At 44.2% G+C, this 19,088-nt stretch overlaps 1 protein-coding gene across 3 annotated transcripts in view; it reads left to right on the top strand.

Annotated features, from left to right (window-relative positions):
• The window catches only part of ME3 (malic enzyme 3), a 176,215-nt gene that overhangs the window by 94,480 nt on the left and 62,647 nt on the right, over positions 1 to 19,088 (top strand). For all 3 annotated transcript variants that reach the window (XM_019739628.3, XM_074335628.2, XM_088791527.1), the window contains exon 5: positions 14,045 to 14,120. In XM_019739628.3, coding sequence (XP_019595187.3) covers positions 14,045 to 14,120 — 76 coding nt within the window. The remainder of the gene's footprint in view (positions 1 to 14,044; positions 14,121 to 19,088) is intronic.

Below are 19,088 nucleotides of genomic sequence, written 5' to 3' on the forward strand. Positions count from 1 at the left end.
AGTGACTCCCTAAGACTGTACAAATAGTAAGAGAGAGAACTGGACCTAGAATTTGGTGCTTTCTATTTGTCGTCCAGAACGCTATTCACTGCTGGACTGTACGCTTTCAGTGGGCATGAACCGTCTTTGTTTAGCTTGCCGTTGGATACCCATCCCCCAGCGCAGAGCCTGGCGTATGGTTCTTGTTAGATGGAAGGAAATGGATGGAAGAAGAATAGGGTCAGTGAATAGACAGAAGAAACTTGGAGTGTTATTTTCCTGATGACGTCTAATAGAATCTTTGAGGAGTGTGGTTCTATTACTACTGGCTATTTACTTAAAGACTAAGAGTTTTAACTCTATAACTTTAAGATGCATGATGTCTTTAAAAATTTTTTTTAATGGTAATGTAAAAAGTGGTTTGATTCCTTTAAGAATCTTCACCAGGAAGATGTGACAGGACCTGGGACATAGCAGGCACTTAATAAGTGTTTCTGGAATTATTTTAAGAGCCAGGCTGGAGAGAGAAAAGTAATTGCAAAGAGTTTCTATGTTACTGCGATAATTAAAGAACAGACTTTATCCATTATTTGCAAAGTAGCTTTATCCCCAATTCCAGACTTATCGATTGGGAAGAAATCAATAGCTAGAGTGGAATGAGATCATGACCTGCCTTTCCAGAGTCCTTGGTTCCGGGGGATTAATGACAATGTTGAATCCTCCTCACCAATGAGATTCGACAGGTTGCCTTTGCCTATCTGTGCAGGAGGGACCCTGTGTGGGCCCTTTGGTGCTTCTCATGTGCAGTCAAGTGGAGAGACATAGATGTGAAGTTGTCATGGTAACTTTTTTACCAATTGGAAGAACAGATGAAGCTAGAATGTTGAACCTCTTTGAAGCATATGGGGATGAAAGTGGGGGTCCTCAGTACTGAGGAGCAGAGAAACCTCTCTGTAGACAAAGATGGTGCAAGACATTTAAATTCAAATAATTGTAGAACAAAATCAGGTAAGGTGCTGGCTAGAATAATAGATAAGTAGGTAATTCAATTATTTTGATTATTAAACTGGGAGGGCAGTGTTTGAGAGTCAACCTCTACCTAGGCCAGTGGTTTTAAACTTTCTTAAGAGTTTACTTATTAAAAAGTACAGACTCTAGCTCTATTTCCCACAAGTCTGATTCACAGGGTCAAGAGTGAGCCCAAGATTCTCCACTTTAAAACTACCCATAACAGATTCTCCTTCAAGAAGCTGATGAACTACCCTGGTGGCACATGGCCCATATTTTCAAAAACTCTCCTGTGGGTAAGCATGAAGCATCAGAAATCAAACATCAGAAATCAAACTCAAGCGGGAGCAGACTCAACTGTTGTCACTTAATGGAAAAACAGGGGAAATTAAGGCCATTTTCTACTTGGTCCTACTTTAAATCAAAAACAAAAAAAACAGTGTTTCATTAGTCAGTGATTGATAACAGCTGAGTTTCCAAAATCATGTTGCTTGAGTTCACACATTGTACTTCCTTTTAAGCTTACATTCTACCAAATGCTCTACTAATTGACAGAAACCAGCAGTTGTTCACTTTGCTGGCTGCCCTTTCCCCACGTACCCAAATAACAGACTCCTACTTTTCCTTTAAAATCCATCCCAAATGTCTTCATCTTTTGCCATCTTCTTAGTCTCTGTCCTCCCGCTCTTGCTTGCAGAATATTTTGCTCTGTCTTCTATGTCTGTCTACAGTGGCCTCTGCTAATAGTCTCTCATAGAATTTAGCATTATAATCCAGTAGTTACTTACAATACAGATCTGCTCCATCACTCTCTGCCCATTTGGACAGAGAGCTTATCAGACAGTGTGTCTTATTCATCTTTTATATTTGTCCTTTCCCTTTCTTTAACTACTAGTATGGCATTTGCCAGATACCAGGATGAATGGATGAATGCATGCATGCACATAAGCTCCATAAGGGCAGTGATTTTTGTCTGTTCACTGAAATAATTATCCCAAGTGCTAGAACAGTGCCCATTACATAGCGCGGTCTAACAAATAATTGCTGAAATAATTCATGAATGAGCTTTAGCATACATAAGCCAATAGAAAAGAAAGACTGAATCTGTTATGTTTCTCAGCATAACAGTAAAACTGTTTCATAGTAGCACCCATATTATCACAGTCTCCTGAACAGATTAAGAGTGAGATCCTTATTTGTTAGTTCTGTCATCTAATAGTTTGGGGGTTAGCACTATAGACCCAAGGTATTCTAATAGAGAAAAAGCAGTAATATTGCAAGCATGATAGCTCATGCATACCTAATTCAGATCAAGTCAACTTTTTTTAGCCTTACTCATTACATTCGACTAATAGTAAGCCTGGGATGTGAAGTATTCTTTTGGATAGTTTACATGGAATAATAATAAAAATACCTTCAATATACTGAACACTTACTAAATGTGCCAGGCATTGTATTAACAGCTTTCCATATATTACCTCATCACATACAACTTTTTAGAAACGTTTTATTATCCCTGTTTTATAGATGAGGAAACTGAGGTTCAAATGTATCATTTGCCAAGGTCACTGAGCTACTAACCAGAAGACCTGAGAGCTGAGTCTAAGTCTGTCTGAGCCCCTGCTCTTGAGTTTCACGATAACACTGGTGTTTTGATTTCAACGGGTCCATTGTGACTTATTTCTGACCAAAGAAGCACACATCTTTTCCCAATCACTTCAGAGCAAATATTTTCTTGGCCTTGAACATTCTTGATCTTGAGTTTTCTGAAATTTCTTCCTTTAAAGAGATTTAGAGTTTGGAGGCTACACTGAGTCAAAATGACAAATTAAGTAAAGTGTGTGCCCCGCCTCCTTGCTTAACTATACCTGATGAGTGGCCCTTTCAGACTTTTGGTTCTAGACACTTGGGTGTCTCTTACATTTTCTTCCAGTGATCAGAGTCTCTAAGATTTACACATATGTTTTCCGTGTGAACTTTTGTCCTCTTTGAAAACTGCATTCTGTTCTCCTTTATTAAATTCCAGCTTTCATGACTAATATGCGATGATAAGCTCCAGAAATGTTTATATGATAAATTAAAGTGGGCAGAGTCTTCCACTTACAAATTGCTTCAAGATAGGACTCAGATGCCTGCCCGTAGAATTGTCTCATAAATGTTAGTATAAAATGGATTCAAGCTTTTACAATTTCAGCTTGGCCTTGGCTTAGGGGCCTATTGTTTCAGGGCCTCTTGATAGCGTTCTGAGCTCCTAGCCTATTTCTCAGCGCAAGGCCCTGAGATTTATGACGCAGTGGAAAAAAATAGGTCTGACAACTTCTCAAACCTGCTTCAGAAAAGTAAACAGGATGTTTTTTTCTCTCTATCTCACACATACCTGTAAACAAGCAACTTGTTGGCCGGGCCTCTGAGTCGGAGGCATAGTGATTTCAGACTGTCAGATTTCATGATTGTTTCCTTTGGGTGTTTCAGAAGTTCATGTTAGAACAGAGCCACGTTCCAAAAACGCATTGCCCAGAGATCCAGATCAACTAGAGGCCTTCTAGACAGCAGGAAGGTGTTTATTTGTTTTATAAAGTGGAGGCATGTGTGGGTCTGTGCCATGTTCACAGCCATAAAAGAAAGTGAAGCGTGTTAAGTGTGACTTCTCAGGGAAAAGGGGGCCTAAAGCCTCTATGATTATTATTTTTGGAGGAGTAAATATTTCAGTAGAAAAAGAAACTCCTTTGTACCAACCCTCTCTAAGTTTTCTTGGCACATTTTAAGATTTTCAAGTAACAGCTGAAACCACAGCTGAAACCCTGCTCTAATTGAAAGCATCTGGGAGTTGCAAAATTAGAATTTTCAGATTCTGAAGTGATTTGCTGTTTGGACAAAGGTGTCCATTTCAGCTGAAATTTCCATCTATGGGGCCTTTTTTTTTTTTTTTCTCGTGACAATAAATTGTTCAGTCAGCTAATGACGTGATGGAGATACAGGGTACCCTACATGAGCTTTTCCACGTATGCATGCTTTTTTTAAATGAAAACTACACTTTCTTCTTCAGCTTTTTGTACACCTTATCACGATCCTTCTTATCCAAAGAGAACAGATGAAGAAATTCCCCCAACCCTTGGAATTCGACTCGAAGAATTTTCTCCTGCCAAAAAGCATCTCATAATCAAAGACACTAGAGTGATACACGATATTTGCAAATTCCAATAAGAAGAAAATACTAAAGACAATTAGAAACCCATTCCAGTTTCTCTCTATGTTAATAGAAGCCTAGCTTTTAAAGGGCTTGGTGTTTTACAAATATCCCCTGAAATTTCCACAAGAGAGACAGGAAGGCACAGTGGCTTCTTACCTGGTGCCTGAGCTCATGGGTATTATCTCATCTCACTGAGCCTCAGAACTCTCAGGTGTAAATGGGAATGATACCTGCCTCCCAGACTCATGGCAATGAGTAAATGGTGCAGCATTTGTAAAATGTTCCCAAGGTGAGCTGTCGTAGTCTGTTTGTGTTGCTATAACAAAATGCCACAGACTGGATGCCTTATAAACAACATAAATTTATTTCTCACAATTATGGAGGCTGGAAGTCTGAGGTTAGGGCACAGGCATGGTCGGGTGAGAGCTCTCTTCTGGGTGGCAGATTTCTTGTTGCATCTTCACATGGCAGAAGGGGCTCAGGTTCTCTCTAAGGCCTTTTTTATAAGGGCACTAATCTCATTCATGAGGGCCCCATCCTCATGCCCTAATCACATCCCAAAGGCCTCACTTCCTGATACTAGCACACTGGGCATTACAATTTCAACATGTGAGTTTAGGACATATTCGTACTATAGCAAGAGCTAAATAAATATTATCTTCTTTCTTTCTTTCCAACTTTTTATATATGGTAACTGAGATAACAATGACACCACTTACCTGAGGCCAAAGATCAGGCCTTCAGGGAGCCAAGACAAGGCCTGAGGTTTGTGGCCTAATACTGGCAAGGCTCCATCCTTTGTCTGAGTTCAACACCAATTCTGCAGAGTTTGGCACAGAGTCTGTTGTAGACTGTTCCAAAAAGTCATAGAGAGGAAAAGACTGTGGGTGATAGAAGCCACTTCACAGATGCTTTGCATTGTCAGTAGGATCAAAATTAATGACAATACATAAAAAGGATTCCAAAGGATGCCACCAAAGAGATGAGCTTGACTTTCCATAGTAGGCATCCAAAAAATGTTTGAAATGTTGAACTTAATAGACTGGACTTACCGGTCAGTGAATTTTTGAGAGTGGAAAGGAAAACAAATAATAATTATATCAAGATGCGGGTGAACCAGAATATGTAGTCACCCCATCAGACATTCTGTGTCTCTTGGAGGTGAACCGACATTCATTCCTTTGGCAAATATTTCTTAGGTTTTAACTTAAGATTTATCAGGAGGCCTCTTTGTGATTGACACTGCATTATTTTATTTAATGCTCACACCAACATAGTGAGATGGATTTAATTATTAAATTAATTGATGAGGGTAATAGAGATCAAATATATGGTGATGGAAAGAGAACTGACTCTGGGTGGTGAACACACAATGGGATTTATAGATGATGTAATACAGAATTGTGCACCTGAAACCTATGTAACTTTACTAACAATTGTCACCCCAATAAACTTTAATTAAAATATATATATATATAATAAATAAAAAATTAATTGTTAATTAGAGCTCCATTTTAGTAATAAGCAACTGAGACTCAGTGAGGTTAAATAATTTGTGAACAAGGGTTAGCTCTGGGATTTGAATCCAGATCTGTCTAGCTCCAAATTCATGCTCTTGCAACTACTCCATAGCTGCCTGCAGGTCTTGCTACATTACGTCATAGAATCATAGATTTTTTTAGAGGTTATCTGATCTACCTTCCATATTTTTCAGATGGGGAAACAGGCTCAACGAGGTCTGGTAACTTTCCCAAATCACATCGCTAGATATAGTAGTGGTAACATTTCTACTGCCCTTGCCCTAACTACTCCATTCCCACATTCAGAGAAAGAGAAAGGAATAGACCATCTGTTCAGAAATCCCTCTCTGATGTGGATACGATGTTTATAAGGCTGTATTAGGGGACCCATGGAAATCAATCAATGGAAGTGGAGGATATGGTCCCTGTCCTTCTGAAGCTTCAAGTCTATTTGGGGAGAATCATCCCACAGAAGCAAGAGGGAAGGAGAGTGGAAGGGGAGAGCCAAAAGGCCTTAGAATAGGGGTTCCAGACCCGGTCTGAACATTCCCACTCTGCCATTTAGCCATCCTGGGCCTGCTTTTCTGTGGTTCGCCCCGCCCTCCAACAATGCTTCTGTGATACCCAATTGTACTCTATTTTTTCCCAGTCTGCCTCGATCTGAAAACCCCACTGGATCAGAGGTAAAGTCTACTTCATCCTTGTTTCCCGTGTGCCCAGAATGGTGCCTGGCACAAAGCAGGATACATGAAGCCCGTGCAGGGGCCAGGGCAGTTGTTCACCTCAAACAGGAGAAATCCAGGAAGCCCAGCCCACTCTGAGGTCCACTGATAGAGTCACGTGGACAGAGCTTTACGCCTCATTCCAAAGACAGGAAAACTCCACATCACTTATTATCTGGGAGAGTCAAAAGGAAAAGGGCCTCCACAGGGCGGGGAGGGGGCACATACCCATGCCCTTTGTAACATCCCACCTCAGAGGGAGACAGAATGCAAACAGGATGGGCTGTGTGAGGTACAGAATATTAACTGTGGTTGTGCAGTGGGTTAAAATAATCAAAAGGTTCCTCAAGACAGAAAACAATACCAAAGAAGGAGTGAGTGACCTGCCACTAACATGTTCACCATTTTAGTCACACTCCCTTGAGGACTTTGCACAGAAACCGGGATGAGGGTGATTTTTAAGTTCCTCCCAGGCCTGGACAGTTGCTTGCTTCAGCCTCTGCCTCTGCCTCACCGGGTGCTGGGCTGCGAGGCCCTTGGACTTCTCAGACCTACTTTCTCCTGCTGTTATTGACTCCGGGTTGAGGGATCGAAGCGGGGGAGGGAGGGAGGTTGCTGCGGGGCTTTAAAAATAGCCTCTTGCGGGTTTTCAGAGGACAGGTTCCCTTTGGGTCAAAAATGTGTGGAATGGTGGTGGTTTCGTGGCAACAGTGAGCCTTTGTTTCAGAGTTGAAAGTGCGGGTCCCTCCTCCTGAGCCGGCCGCAGTGGCTTGCCTAATGTCACTGACCCTGGTTTAATTAAGTCCTCCTTTTTTGTTGGAGTTGGTGCCAAGAAGCCTAAATGAATGTTGTCTATTTGAGTGAGTTTTGTTAGTTGTGTTTTTTTTTTTTTTCTTCTCCAGTTCTAGTTTGGAAAACTTCTAAGGGTCACTCCTCTGCAGGCCGAGATAAGGGTTAAGAGTCTTTTTCTCAAGAAATAGCTCCTAAGTGAACATTATCTCTGTTTCTCTTTTTCTCTCATGTAACTGAATTCTAAAATTCAAGAGGATTTTTCTGGCTCCTGATGGAAACCGGAGATAATGATGTAATTTACAGGCCTTTGTTGGATGGAGGAAACTTCACCTGCACTCACCCTTATAAAATTCCAACAGGCTGAGTTTTTAGAAATGTACAGAGAAAGAATTGTGATGACCACACTGTTCATGGCCACTGCACAAAAATTAGATGGCTGGTATATTGGCTTCCTCGGGCTGCTGTAACGCAATCCCACAAGCTGGGTGGCTTGAAACAACAGAAATGTATTGATTCAGTTCTGCAGGCTAGAAGTCTGAACTCAAGGTGTGGATAGGGTCGCGCTTTGCTCCAAAATCTGTACGGGAAAATCCTCCCTTGCCTCTTCTAGCTGTGTTGTTTGCTGGCAACCCTTGACATTCTTTGGCTTATAGATGCAGCACTCCAATCTGCCTCCATCAGCACGAGGTAGTCTTCTCCCTTTGCATCTCTGTCTTCACCTCCTCCTATAAGGACACCAGTCATGTTGGATTAGGGCCCTCCCCAATGAGCTCATCTTAACTTGATTACGTCTGTAAAGACTCTACGTCCAAATGAGGTCACAGGCACCTGGCATTAGGATTTCAATATATCTTCGGGGGAGGAGGGGATACAATTCAAGCCATAACTGTTGGCTTAGAATTTTCTCTCACCCAGAAAATATTTGGATATGTTATCAATCCATAGCATAAGCAACCAATATCAGCTACCACCTAGGGAGCATTTACCTCACGCCACGTTCCTGATATATATTATTTTATTGCTTCCTCTCATAGAAGCACCTTGAGGTAGGCTTTATTGTATGTCCAATTTGTAACTGAGAAAATAAAGGCCCAGATCTGTCTTGTTTCAGCAGCTACGTTCTGGACCACTCAGCATACCTGACACATACATTACGTATGGCGTGCCTGTTACGTGCTTGGCACTATGCTAGGCCCTGGGGTCCCGGCAGTGACTAAGACACATGTTGTCCTCCCCTCATCCAACATACAATCCAGTGGGAGGAGATTTGCATTAAAGACACAATGTCCTAAATAACAGTTACTAATTCTCAGTGCCATAGCACCGGTTCCAGTCAGGATTATTTTCTTCCCCTGTCTGAGATCTGTTGTAGGAACAATGACTGATGAGATGAAGAGTGGAGGGGAGACCCTCAAAGGAGGGCCGTCCCCTCTGCTTTAACCAGAGCTCCAAAATGTTGTTGGGCATCTCAGGAAGATTTTGCTGACCAGAGTACACTACGACTGCATTACGCTGAGGAACCACTGTGAAATCTCAAGGCTTAAAACAAAGTTTATTCAGTGCTTCTGCATCATGTTCCTTTTGAGTCAGCGGGGGGCTGTACTCTGTAAAGTCACGTCGTCTGGAACTGTGCAGGTTACTGGGGCAAAGGAAAAAGAGAAGATGGTGAATCACACACTTAAACGCTTCCACCCCAAATGTCACGTCAACTCTGTTCCAGGATGAACAGCCCATAAAAAAAACACAAAAAAAAAAACACGACTTTCTGGCCAACTGAGTTAAGTATGTGGTGAAAGAATAGAGGTGCTGGATGCAGGTTTTGTGGAACATGAATCTATTCCTCCCTTCTCTGCACCCTTACCCCAAAGCTCCACACAGGAGATGGGCACCCCACATCTCTGCCACCCCTGTTCTGCTGTGGTCAGTGGGCCCTAATGACCACACATCAGCTAAGAGAGACCTGTGTTCCATCTAGAAACTGAAGTAGGAAAGTCCAAACTTATAAAAGCCGTAAATCAGGGGACAGTGATTTATGTTCAAAAAAAATAAAATTCTCTGCAAGTTCCCTGTAAACAGCAACCTCCCAAGTATACGTACAATATAATTTTAGGTATAGATACTTTATTTACTTGCAACTTTTCAGGAATATGCTGTACGTTATATAAAACAGGGGTCTATATTCCTTTAATCCCTGGATTCCATAGGTTGACAGTTTACCATAGTCACTATATATTTTTTTCTTCCCTCTAGTTCTAAAACTGTTTCCCTGAAGTAAACAGGAACAACTCAAAGGAAGTAATCAGTTGCTAAAATTATTTTTGCTCTTTTCCTGTTCTAGTTAGTGGCTATTCACAGCGAGAGATCCCACGAGTGCCTCTGCCACCGGTGCCCAGCCCCCAGCTCCAGGAGCAGTGAAGGACGGTCTGTTCTAATTACTCAGAGGAGTTATTAGCCTTGACAAATGCTGTGGTTATTGTAGCTCACGGCAGGATGTTCAGTGCCTTGGGATCCCCGGGGGCAGCCTGTAATTCACTCAAAAGCTGGAAGTGTTTCTACATCTCAGTGGAGCCAGGCCCAGGTCTTCCTGGAGCATCCCACCTTCCTGCCTCCCTTTGTACCCCAGAGTGGGATAACATCCACCAGCTGTTGAAGGCAGTGCCTCCCAGGGCATCATTCACGCTGAGAGAAGGTTGAAACAGACCCTGCTGTGGAATACAGACAGCTCCCTGGCACCTAAATTACTACCCAATCCATCCATAAAGAGCTGCCACAGGAAACCAGAGAGAGGAGCGTGCTCTTGGAGACCCTCGCTTTACCACCCGTCCCACTTTAGACAAGGTTAGACAGCTACTAATAAGATTCGCCTGTCTACAGGGCTTTCACAACGTGCAGCGTTTTCGTGAACTTGCCTTGTTTGATCCTCACAGTTGCTCCGTAATAGAGAAGGAGCCACTGCTCCCATTTTACGGATGAGACAACTGAAGCACAGAGAGGTGAAATTACACACCTAAAAGGGCCACATTTCTGGGATCCACGAGACCTGTGTTTGAATCTCTTTTCTACCTTCACATCTCTACCTCTTAATCACATTTGTGGAATGAGGTGATGCCCACTTGATAGTGAGATAATGTACATAAAGGGTCTCTGGAACACAGACTCCAAAAAGCCTACTGGATGGACAGATGGATGGATGGATAGATGGATGGAAAAATGAATGGAAAAATGATTTAATGAATGAATGGATATTGCCCTTTTGTGACTTGTTTTCCTTTTCAGGCTACCTTTGATCTCGCTCTCATTGAATATTAGCTCTTGCAGGGAACATGGAAAATTTTTAGTTCCAACTATACATCACCAAAGATCCTTTCATTTTGCCCTCACTCATGACCCACCTAATGAAAGATTTTCTACCAAACTTTATGACTGCCTTCCTGTTTCACCAAAAGCACATATAACTGTCAACAATGGCTCCTGACAACCATGCACATTGACTTCGTATAATTCTTGTTGAAATATGAATTAGTAATTAGCTACTAACATGTGCTGAGCACTTACTCTGAGCCTGGCACCTCACTGAGCATTTTGCCAGCATTTGTGCCCAGGTGGTGTGACTCCAGAGCCTGCGCTCTTAACCACTACACCAACTCAGCAGCACTAAAAGCTACCATTTGGTGAGGGCCAGCAGGCAAGGTAGTAAACTCTTTAAATATGCATTATCTTTCTTAATCCTTATAACAAAGGCAGGAAGCAGCTGGTGCCCATGTTCTGCATTTTACAAATGAGATACTGAAGCTTGAGGAAGGGACATAACTTGTCTATAGCCACGTAGCTAGTGAGTAGCAGAGGCAGGCTTTGAGCCAGGGTGTTGTGGGTGCAAAGTTGAGACATTTAACCCCCAGCCTGTGCTATGTTTCATCTGCTGTCTCTCTAAAAATTCACTTGAGTTGCTTGCAGCCTCATTACTTTCTGTGTTTTGTATTACTGGAAGTCACTTGACTATCCCTCTTCCAGCCTCAGAAATTCCCATGGGTGGGAGGTCTCAGGAAGCACGTTTTGAGGCACCCAGAAGCCACTAAGAAGCAATGCAGAGGAGGGGGTGTCAGTGTTTCTCACTTGATCAGAACCTCATGGAAGCAGAGACAAAAGTCACCCTATCACCAGGTACTGCTGCAGAAAACTGTGTCACCTGAGTGAAAAGTGGCTATCCCTGAAAATAGGCTGCTGAAGGAATTTTTAAGAGGTTTCAATCCTGACAGTATCTTCTTTCTGAGTTGGTCTAGATGCAGTTCTGCCAGGAAATGGGTGGATGGGCAAAGAGACTCCTGCTGGAACGTGTAACCCACAGGTTTAGCAGCATAATCCCTCACTCTGCACATTTTATTTCCTTACCAATATGCGTCAAAGAAAATTTTTTCTTTAGTGGCCCCAGTGTACATCTCTGTTTGGCACACTTCACTGCTCACCTCTAGCTGTTTATGGGGAACCGGATCCCTGGAGAGAACAGGCAGTCTGGGTCGGTGGACAGAGCATTGGACTCAGCACCCTGGGTCAAGCAGGTTCTGCTGTTTATGAGCTGTGTGACCTCAGACAGGTCACTTCACTTCTCTGGACTTCAGTGTTCTCGTGTATAAAATGAGGTCTTTGGACTAGATATTTCAAAATCCCCATCCAGGACAACGCTTGTGGGATCGTGTATAGCTGCAATTTAGATAATAGATGGAAAAGCATTTTGAAAAGTGATTAAAATTTCAAATACATTTCAAAAGTGTTATTTTTGCAGCATGATCGCTGCAGAGAGTGAAATTATACATACAAAAAGAGAGAGAAAAAAGGGTCTTTCGAAATAGTGGTAGCTCAAATTAAATGTGAAAATATTCATCTTAAACCTCCCTCCTCCCTCTCCTTATCTTCAACAAAGAGGACCTGTTTTAATGCACCAGATAATTTCTGTAATCATCCTTTTCCTTTGTTTAGAATTAGCCACACCGGAGCTTTGCTAAGGTCTAAAACAGTGCCTGGGTCTTACTCCTTAATATGTGAGCTTTTTGCTACGTGTTATCAAACCTCTGTCTGGTAAGGGGAATGTCGAGAACCGTGGTTGTTTGGGGAAGGACTTTTCCAAAACAGAGCAGGGTTAGGAACTTCAAGAGTCTGAGAATGCGTCATTGGGATTAATTACTGTGGGTAAATGACTTCCCCAAGGTCACTTGGTGAGTCATTAGTGAGCCTGGGGCTGGGACCCTCCAGCACATCGTTCCATGTGAGTAACTCTGGACCACCTGGAAGGAAATTACTTGTGGATATTAGAGCTGCAGCTGTGGAAAAAAATAGAAACTGCCAAAGATACATCTCTAACAAGACCTCTTCAGGCCATGCCAGGGAGTAGCAGCTGTTTTGGAGGTAGAGAAGGTTGCTTCTTTAAAAAGTTCTAGGCCTATAAGCTCAGCTTGTCCCATGTACCCTGCTACTGCCATCAAGACAAGTACCCCTATTTAAACTTCAGGATGCACGCATGTGACTGATGTTCTCATCCTGGGCCGCCCTTGAAGTTCATTCCTCCCAACACCCTGTGATTTTCCAAGCTCAAATTGCCTAGAGATTACCTCAGAAACAAGTTCCAAGGAGCCAGCTTGACGCTTGGACTTTTTAGGGGTTAATATGGTAAGACTGACTTCAAGCACATCGCTCATTCTACTGTACAGAAAGTAGATTGGGGAGAGACAAGAGGGGATGTCACAGAGTTATCGTGGCACTTTGGGGAAGAGATATCAGGAGCCTGGACCAGGGAGGTGGTGTTACGGACGAAAGAAGTGTATGAACCAAGAGCTACTTAGAAAGTAGGATTCAAGGACGAGGCAATGGGTTGCATAAAAGGGGAGAGGAAAATGTGAAGGGTGGTTCCACTGGTTTGGGATTGTTAAACTAGATGCATGGGGAAGGGGGAGTATAATAGTTACTGAGAAAGGGAGCAAGGGAATAGAATCTGATTTGTTTTAGGTCTTTCTTCGTCTTGTGTTGGAGTCACAGTGGTGGGTTAGAACGTAAATTCAGTTTTGGACGTGTTAAGTTCAAAGTGCCTTCAAAGAAATGGATACTCGCTGTCCTCTGCACCCCCAGCCCCTGCCCCACCCCTCCAGCCCAGGTACCCCTATTCTCTCATCCCTGATCCTAGGGCAGAAGACTCAGGTCCACGTACACAGTCTAAACCTTAAAAGTTCTGAATCAAGCTAATAAATTGTTAAGTAAAATATGTTCTCACCTCCTGTCTTTCTTTACAACTATACCTGCAGATGGTCAGGAAGGCCAGGTTTGAATTTCGAATATTCGGACTCTGGTGGTGCAGAGAAAACTGGCTCACAACTGGCCCACCCCTCGTCCCATCCCCACTGCAAGAGGCCTCAGGTACATGTGTCTGGACGCTCCAAGCCACATGTCCAGGTCCCAGTTGTAGCCCTGGGCGTAGGGGTGCAGCCATCACAGTGTGGTCTGTACTCAGAAGGAGAGACCCAGAGAAGAGGCCCTGAAAGCAGCATTGGGGGCCAGTCAGCCAGAGAATTCTGGGGTCTTGTGTGACTGCTGGGAGCGTGCAAGCTCTGGTGAGCACTGGTTCCAGGAGTGTACATCCCTTGAAACCATGGACTCCTTGCCCTGCAGAGAGGAGAAATGGAAAAGGAACAGGGCCCTCTTAACTGTTGGGGCTTCAGGCAGGGACCCCTCTTGCCCAGACCTATGGGCAACATTAAGGGACAATGATACACAGTGTCTCTGCTCTTTGCTCTGCTCCTGGTCTGACTGTCTGGTGTCTCTGTGTGTACGTGTTTTATTTCTCCTAGTGGGCTGTTCATCACCATTCATGACAAGGGCCACATTGCAACAATGATGAATTCTTGGCCAGAAGACAATATTAAGGTATGATCCTGTTTTCTTTGCTGTTGCTCTATTGTTGGATGAACCCTTTCAGCCTGGACCAGAGTCATTTCTACCTACAAAATGAGCCATTACAACACTAAAGGCAAGACACTGCACCCTTTTCCCAGACCATAGACCTTATACAGCTGAGTATAAATGCACCACAAAGCATAGATTTGCATTAACCAGGCACACATGAGAAATTGTCCTTTATTATTATTTTAATATATTATTATTACTATGTTATAATTCTTAATAGTAGGAGTATCAGTAGTAGCCTGAAGATTTGTTCAGCATGTATGGAGTACCTACTAAATATATACACTCTGCCAGTTTCCATGGTGGATACAGGGGAAAATCAGACATGGGCCCTCTTCTCAAGTAGCTGGATTTTCATGAGGAAAATAAGACAGAGACGCAAAAACATTAACAAGGTGGAACTCAATCAGAGGTAAATAAGACACAGAAAGATCTGGGGGTGTTCAAAGAAGTGGAGTTTGCTTTTAGCCTGAGTGGAATCTAGGAAGACTTCATGGGAGAGGTGACATTGGAGCAGGGCCTTGAATTGAGGGGTCAAGTTGGACAGTTAGGCACTGGAGAGAGTAGGATGCAAGGTGGGGACATTCTGCAACCAAAGAAAACACTTACGATGAACAATACCTTCACACCTGGTTGTACACAGCAGTGATGTGGGGGAAAGAGCGGGGGTGGAAGGTTGTATATTCAGAGGAACAAAATAAACCTGGCACTTCTTCCTGGAATATCCATTCTACTGAAAAAATTTAAGGAGAAAATATTTTTTATCTAATAAACAGTATACAATATAGAATGCAAAATTTGTGTTAATTTTAAAATATAAAACACAGCTTTGTAGAAACTTGTTAGCCTCTGGTTGCATCCCCAGATGGCCTCCTGCTGTAGAATCGTCTATGGAAGACTTTGAGGGGCTCAGGCATCTAAGATCCTTGTCACTTTTACCAAAAAAATGTGTGTGGGGGGTGGGAAGCAAAAATACAAAACATTCGCTGGCTGCCTAGCGAGGGCATTTCTGGCACACGAGCTAGGGAGGGGCTGAAGCTGGCCGAGCCCAGGATAAGCACCTTTCAGCTCACCATCATGCTGGCACCATCCTGCCGCAACTGGGAGGCGGAGGCACTCCACCACTGTCTCCTCTCCAGGGCCTCACTCCCGCTGTCCCTGCAAGTTCCCTGAGCCACCCACCGCTCTCCACCAGCACAACATCCAGCCTCTTTCTCCCTACCTCTGTTTGTGTCCCACCCATTTTGACCCTCCCAGGGAAGTGGCAGCATTCAGAGCCACAGCAGGCAGGTCAGGACATTGGATTTGAGTCCTGGCTCCGTGAAGAGCTCATTTCATCCATTTCTGTCATCCTCACGGTCTGGTTAGAGAGGCTGACTCGGAAGCAGTTACAGTAGATTTCACCCTGTGCTTCTCCTTCCTGCTTTTATCTGCTTAGGCTTCAGTTACATGTTGGCGTTGGCCCTGCAGGTTTTGGTCCCAGTCCCAGAAGAAGCAAGTTTATAGGGCGTGTCGGGGATGCATCTCTAATACAATTTTGAGGACATGAAGGGAAGCCAGCTCACTCAGTGGGAAGTTAACTCCAGCCTGCCTTATGGGGACACACTGCTGGGGCCCTGCAAACTAATCTTTCTACCTTCCTGGACAGGTGAACCGTGGGGAAGCCTTGTATACAGTAGGTGCTCAGCAGATGCTTGCTGAGTTGACTGAGCTCAGTTGACAGATATGATGGGCATCTTCCATGTACCAGGCATGGTGCCAGGAGTGGAGAGGTGGGGGCTCCACTAACATATAAGGTGCCTTTGTGCAAGTTACAAGGATATTAGAAAGAATAATGAAAAGACACCCCCTCTGAACCAGTAAAAAAACGGGGGGGGCTCCTTCCTTCAGACTGTAATAGGGAAGGGGGCTGGGGTCATGGGCTGGATTTCAGGTTCCAATTGTTCCTCTTGTCAGGGTGGCCCCAGGGCCCTGCTACGAGGAATGCAGAATGAGAAAAACACAGATCCTGACCATGAATTGCTTCTGTGAATTCAAAACAGAACCTTAGCTGCCAAATGTCCATTGACGCCAACAAATATTTTCTAAGAACCTTCTAATTTCTGAGTGCTAATTACTAGAAAGATGGAGACAGAAACTCTCGTGATTTTACAGGAAGAGGAACTGGGGTTTAGTGTCACCCTGGAAGATGTGTGACTTGAGCAGGCCTCAAATAAAGAGAGACACCCAGAGCCTCTGGGGAAAGTGTACGTTCCAGGAGAAGAGCTGGGCCAGAGCACCTAATCCAGATGTATTCAACATCTATTTTGTAAACATTTACTCTGTAAGAGTTCCCTGGGGCTTCGGGGATAGAGAAGGTATGCAGGCCTGACCTCAAGGAGCTCACAGTCTGCTTAGAGAGACTGACCCGGAAGCAATGACAGTAAACTGTGTGTGTCTGTGCTGCCAAAGAGAGGAGCCCAGGGACAAGGAGCATACAGGGTGACTGACTGGCCACTGGCCCTGCAGCACCCCAGAGCAGATGAGTGAATGCCTGGGGCCACCTCCTCCCCTCCACCCTTTATTTCTGTCTCACTATGTAGAAACCCTGAGGTCAGTCCCCGTAACTATGTAGAAGAATCTGTTCTGCCTTTGCAATCAGACAGACCTGGGTTCTGGCCTTGAATCGTCCAGTTACCTGCTGTGTGTGCAGACAACCTCTCTGATCTTTGTTTTCCAGTTGTGAAGATTAACTCTGATAAAGTCTGTGCCAGAATGAAGGGCACTTCAATGGATGGTGTCCTTGCTGGAGGAAGAAGGGGTGGCTTTAGCACACACAGCAGTGCTGAGAAGAGACTGCAGAGGGCTTAAGGGCAGCTGTGGAGAGGCCTCCCTACCTGGGAGTCACAGGCCACAAATGGGCGGCCAGCCGGCTTGGCCCCTAGAGATGTCTGATGTGGCCCTCAGTGGTTTTTGAAAATTTTGAACTTGTGGGCAACATTTTAAAAATCAGGAGACTTCATTTGAAAACAAAATACTTGGATTTCTGGCTTCTCTTGAAAAACCAGGTGCTCTGAATATTGGGCCTATAGCTTGGCAGGTAAACAAGTCAATTAGGGCTGACAGGGCTGCTCCCAGCTTGCCCCAGTCCCCACCCTGCCCTATCCACCAGCCTTTTACTGGAGGGTCCTTCCTCCTTATCCTTGGGGCTGCCCTTTCAAAGGTTCAGAATGTCCCAAGCTGCAGTCTTTCTTGTTTACTGGTGTGTTTTCTCCAGTTACCTCAGGAGATGGAGATTCCCTGGAATCTCTGCTCAGTATCCCTTTCGTGGCACTTTGCAGTTGATGCTGACTTCTCTTCGTAATGTCACTGATTTCTCACAGTCGCTGAGTGGAGCACAGAGTGCTTCTGAAACCCTCATGAGGGTGCTGAACGGTGGGTCAGGGTGTGTCTTTGCTCAGAGGAGCAAGCTGAGGTTATGTGACTTGCCCGCGGTTACCCAAACATCAGTGTTGATGTCACCAGGACCCTGCTGCCAAGCCACCTCTCCCCCAGCTGCTGAGCAGACTTTTTTTTTTTTTATTAAATTTATTGGGGTGGCAATTATTAGTAAAATTACATAGATTTCAGGTGTACAATTCTGTATTACATCATCTATAAATCCCATTGTGTGTTCATCACCCAGAGTCAGTTCTCCTTCTATCACCATATATTCGATCCCCCTTACCCTCAACTCCCACCCCCCACCCCCCTTACCCTCTGGCAACCACTAAACTATTATCTGTGTCTATGAGTTTCTGTTTCTCATTTGTTTGTCTTGTTCTTTTGTTGTTTTTGGTTTATAAACCACATATCAGTGAAATCACATGGTTCTCTGCTTTTTCTGTCTGACTTATTTCGCTCAGCATTACTCTCTCAAGATCCATCCATGTTGTCAAAAATGGTACTATTTCATGTTTTCTTACCCCCGAATAGTATTCCATTGTGTATATATACCACAACTTCTTTATCCATTCATCTATCGAAGGACATTTTGGTTGTTTCCATGTCTTGGCCACCGTAAACAAAGCTGCAATGAACATTGGAGCACACATGTCTTTATCTCTAAATGTTTTCAGATTTTTTGGGTAGATACCCAGGAGAGGGATTGCTGGGTCATATGGCAATTCTATTCGTAATTTTTTGAGGAACCTCCACACTGCCTTCCATAACGGCTGCACCAGTCAAGCAGACTTTTTTAAGGCACAGGAATCTTTGGACCCTAATAGCGTTGGCTGCTTGGCTAGAGGAAGGGTTGTTTCAAAAGAATTTCTGAATCAACTCAGGAGATAAGAGATGGCTCTCGGTAGTTTCCGAGCCAGAAAGCAGAGCTACTAACTGAAAGGTAAGAGAAGCAGGCTGCGAGGGAAGTGAGGCCACAGCTCAGGGCTGGGGGACATGAAGTTTTGTAGGCCCCTCTTGTTCAGGGAAGAAGGGGCGGGCCAGGCTGCCCAGAGCTGTCCAGCATAAATCACAAACAGGAGTGAGAACTGCTCTTCTGCCTCTTTCCCACAGCAGCCATTGCCCAAGCGGAGGAAGGCTCAGCAGAGAACAGCCCTCCTCCCAAACAGCTTTCCCAAGCGCCTAAATCTCCCCTCCTCCCAGTCCCAACAGCTGAGGGAAGGAGGTGCTGAGTGGCAGCCGGGTCATGGAGCCAAGGGAGCATCCTCCGCCGCTGGGCACCAGCCACTTAGTCATTTAAACTTGGACCAGATGCAAGTGCCAAGTGCTGGCCTGTTGTGCACAGGCCCACCATGTGTTAAACGCACTCTGCTCAGTGTCAGCAGTTGGATTTCCTGGGAAACAGTTTGAGATGGGGATTAGCATATCAGGAACATATTAGGGAGTACTCGTGGGATCAACTCCTCTCCATGGGAAGGAGGCAGTATAGAGCCTGAGCTGAGTGAGGTC

Source organism: Rhinolophus sinicus, chromosome 14, assembly GCF_057876585.1.
Source record: "Rhinolophus sinicus isolate RSI-liver-muscle chromosome 14, RSI-T2T, whole genome shotgun sequence".
NCBI classification, from domain to species: domain Eukaryota; kingdom Metazoa; phylum Chordata; class Mammalia; order Chiroptera; family Rhinolophidae; genus Rhinolophus; species Rhinolophus sinicus.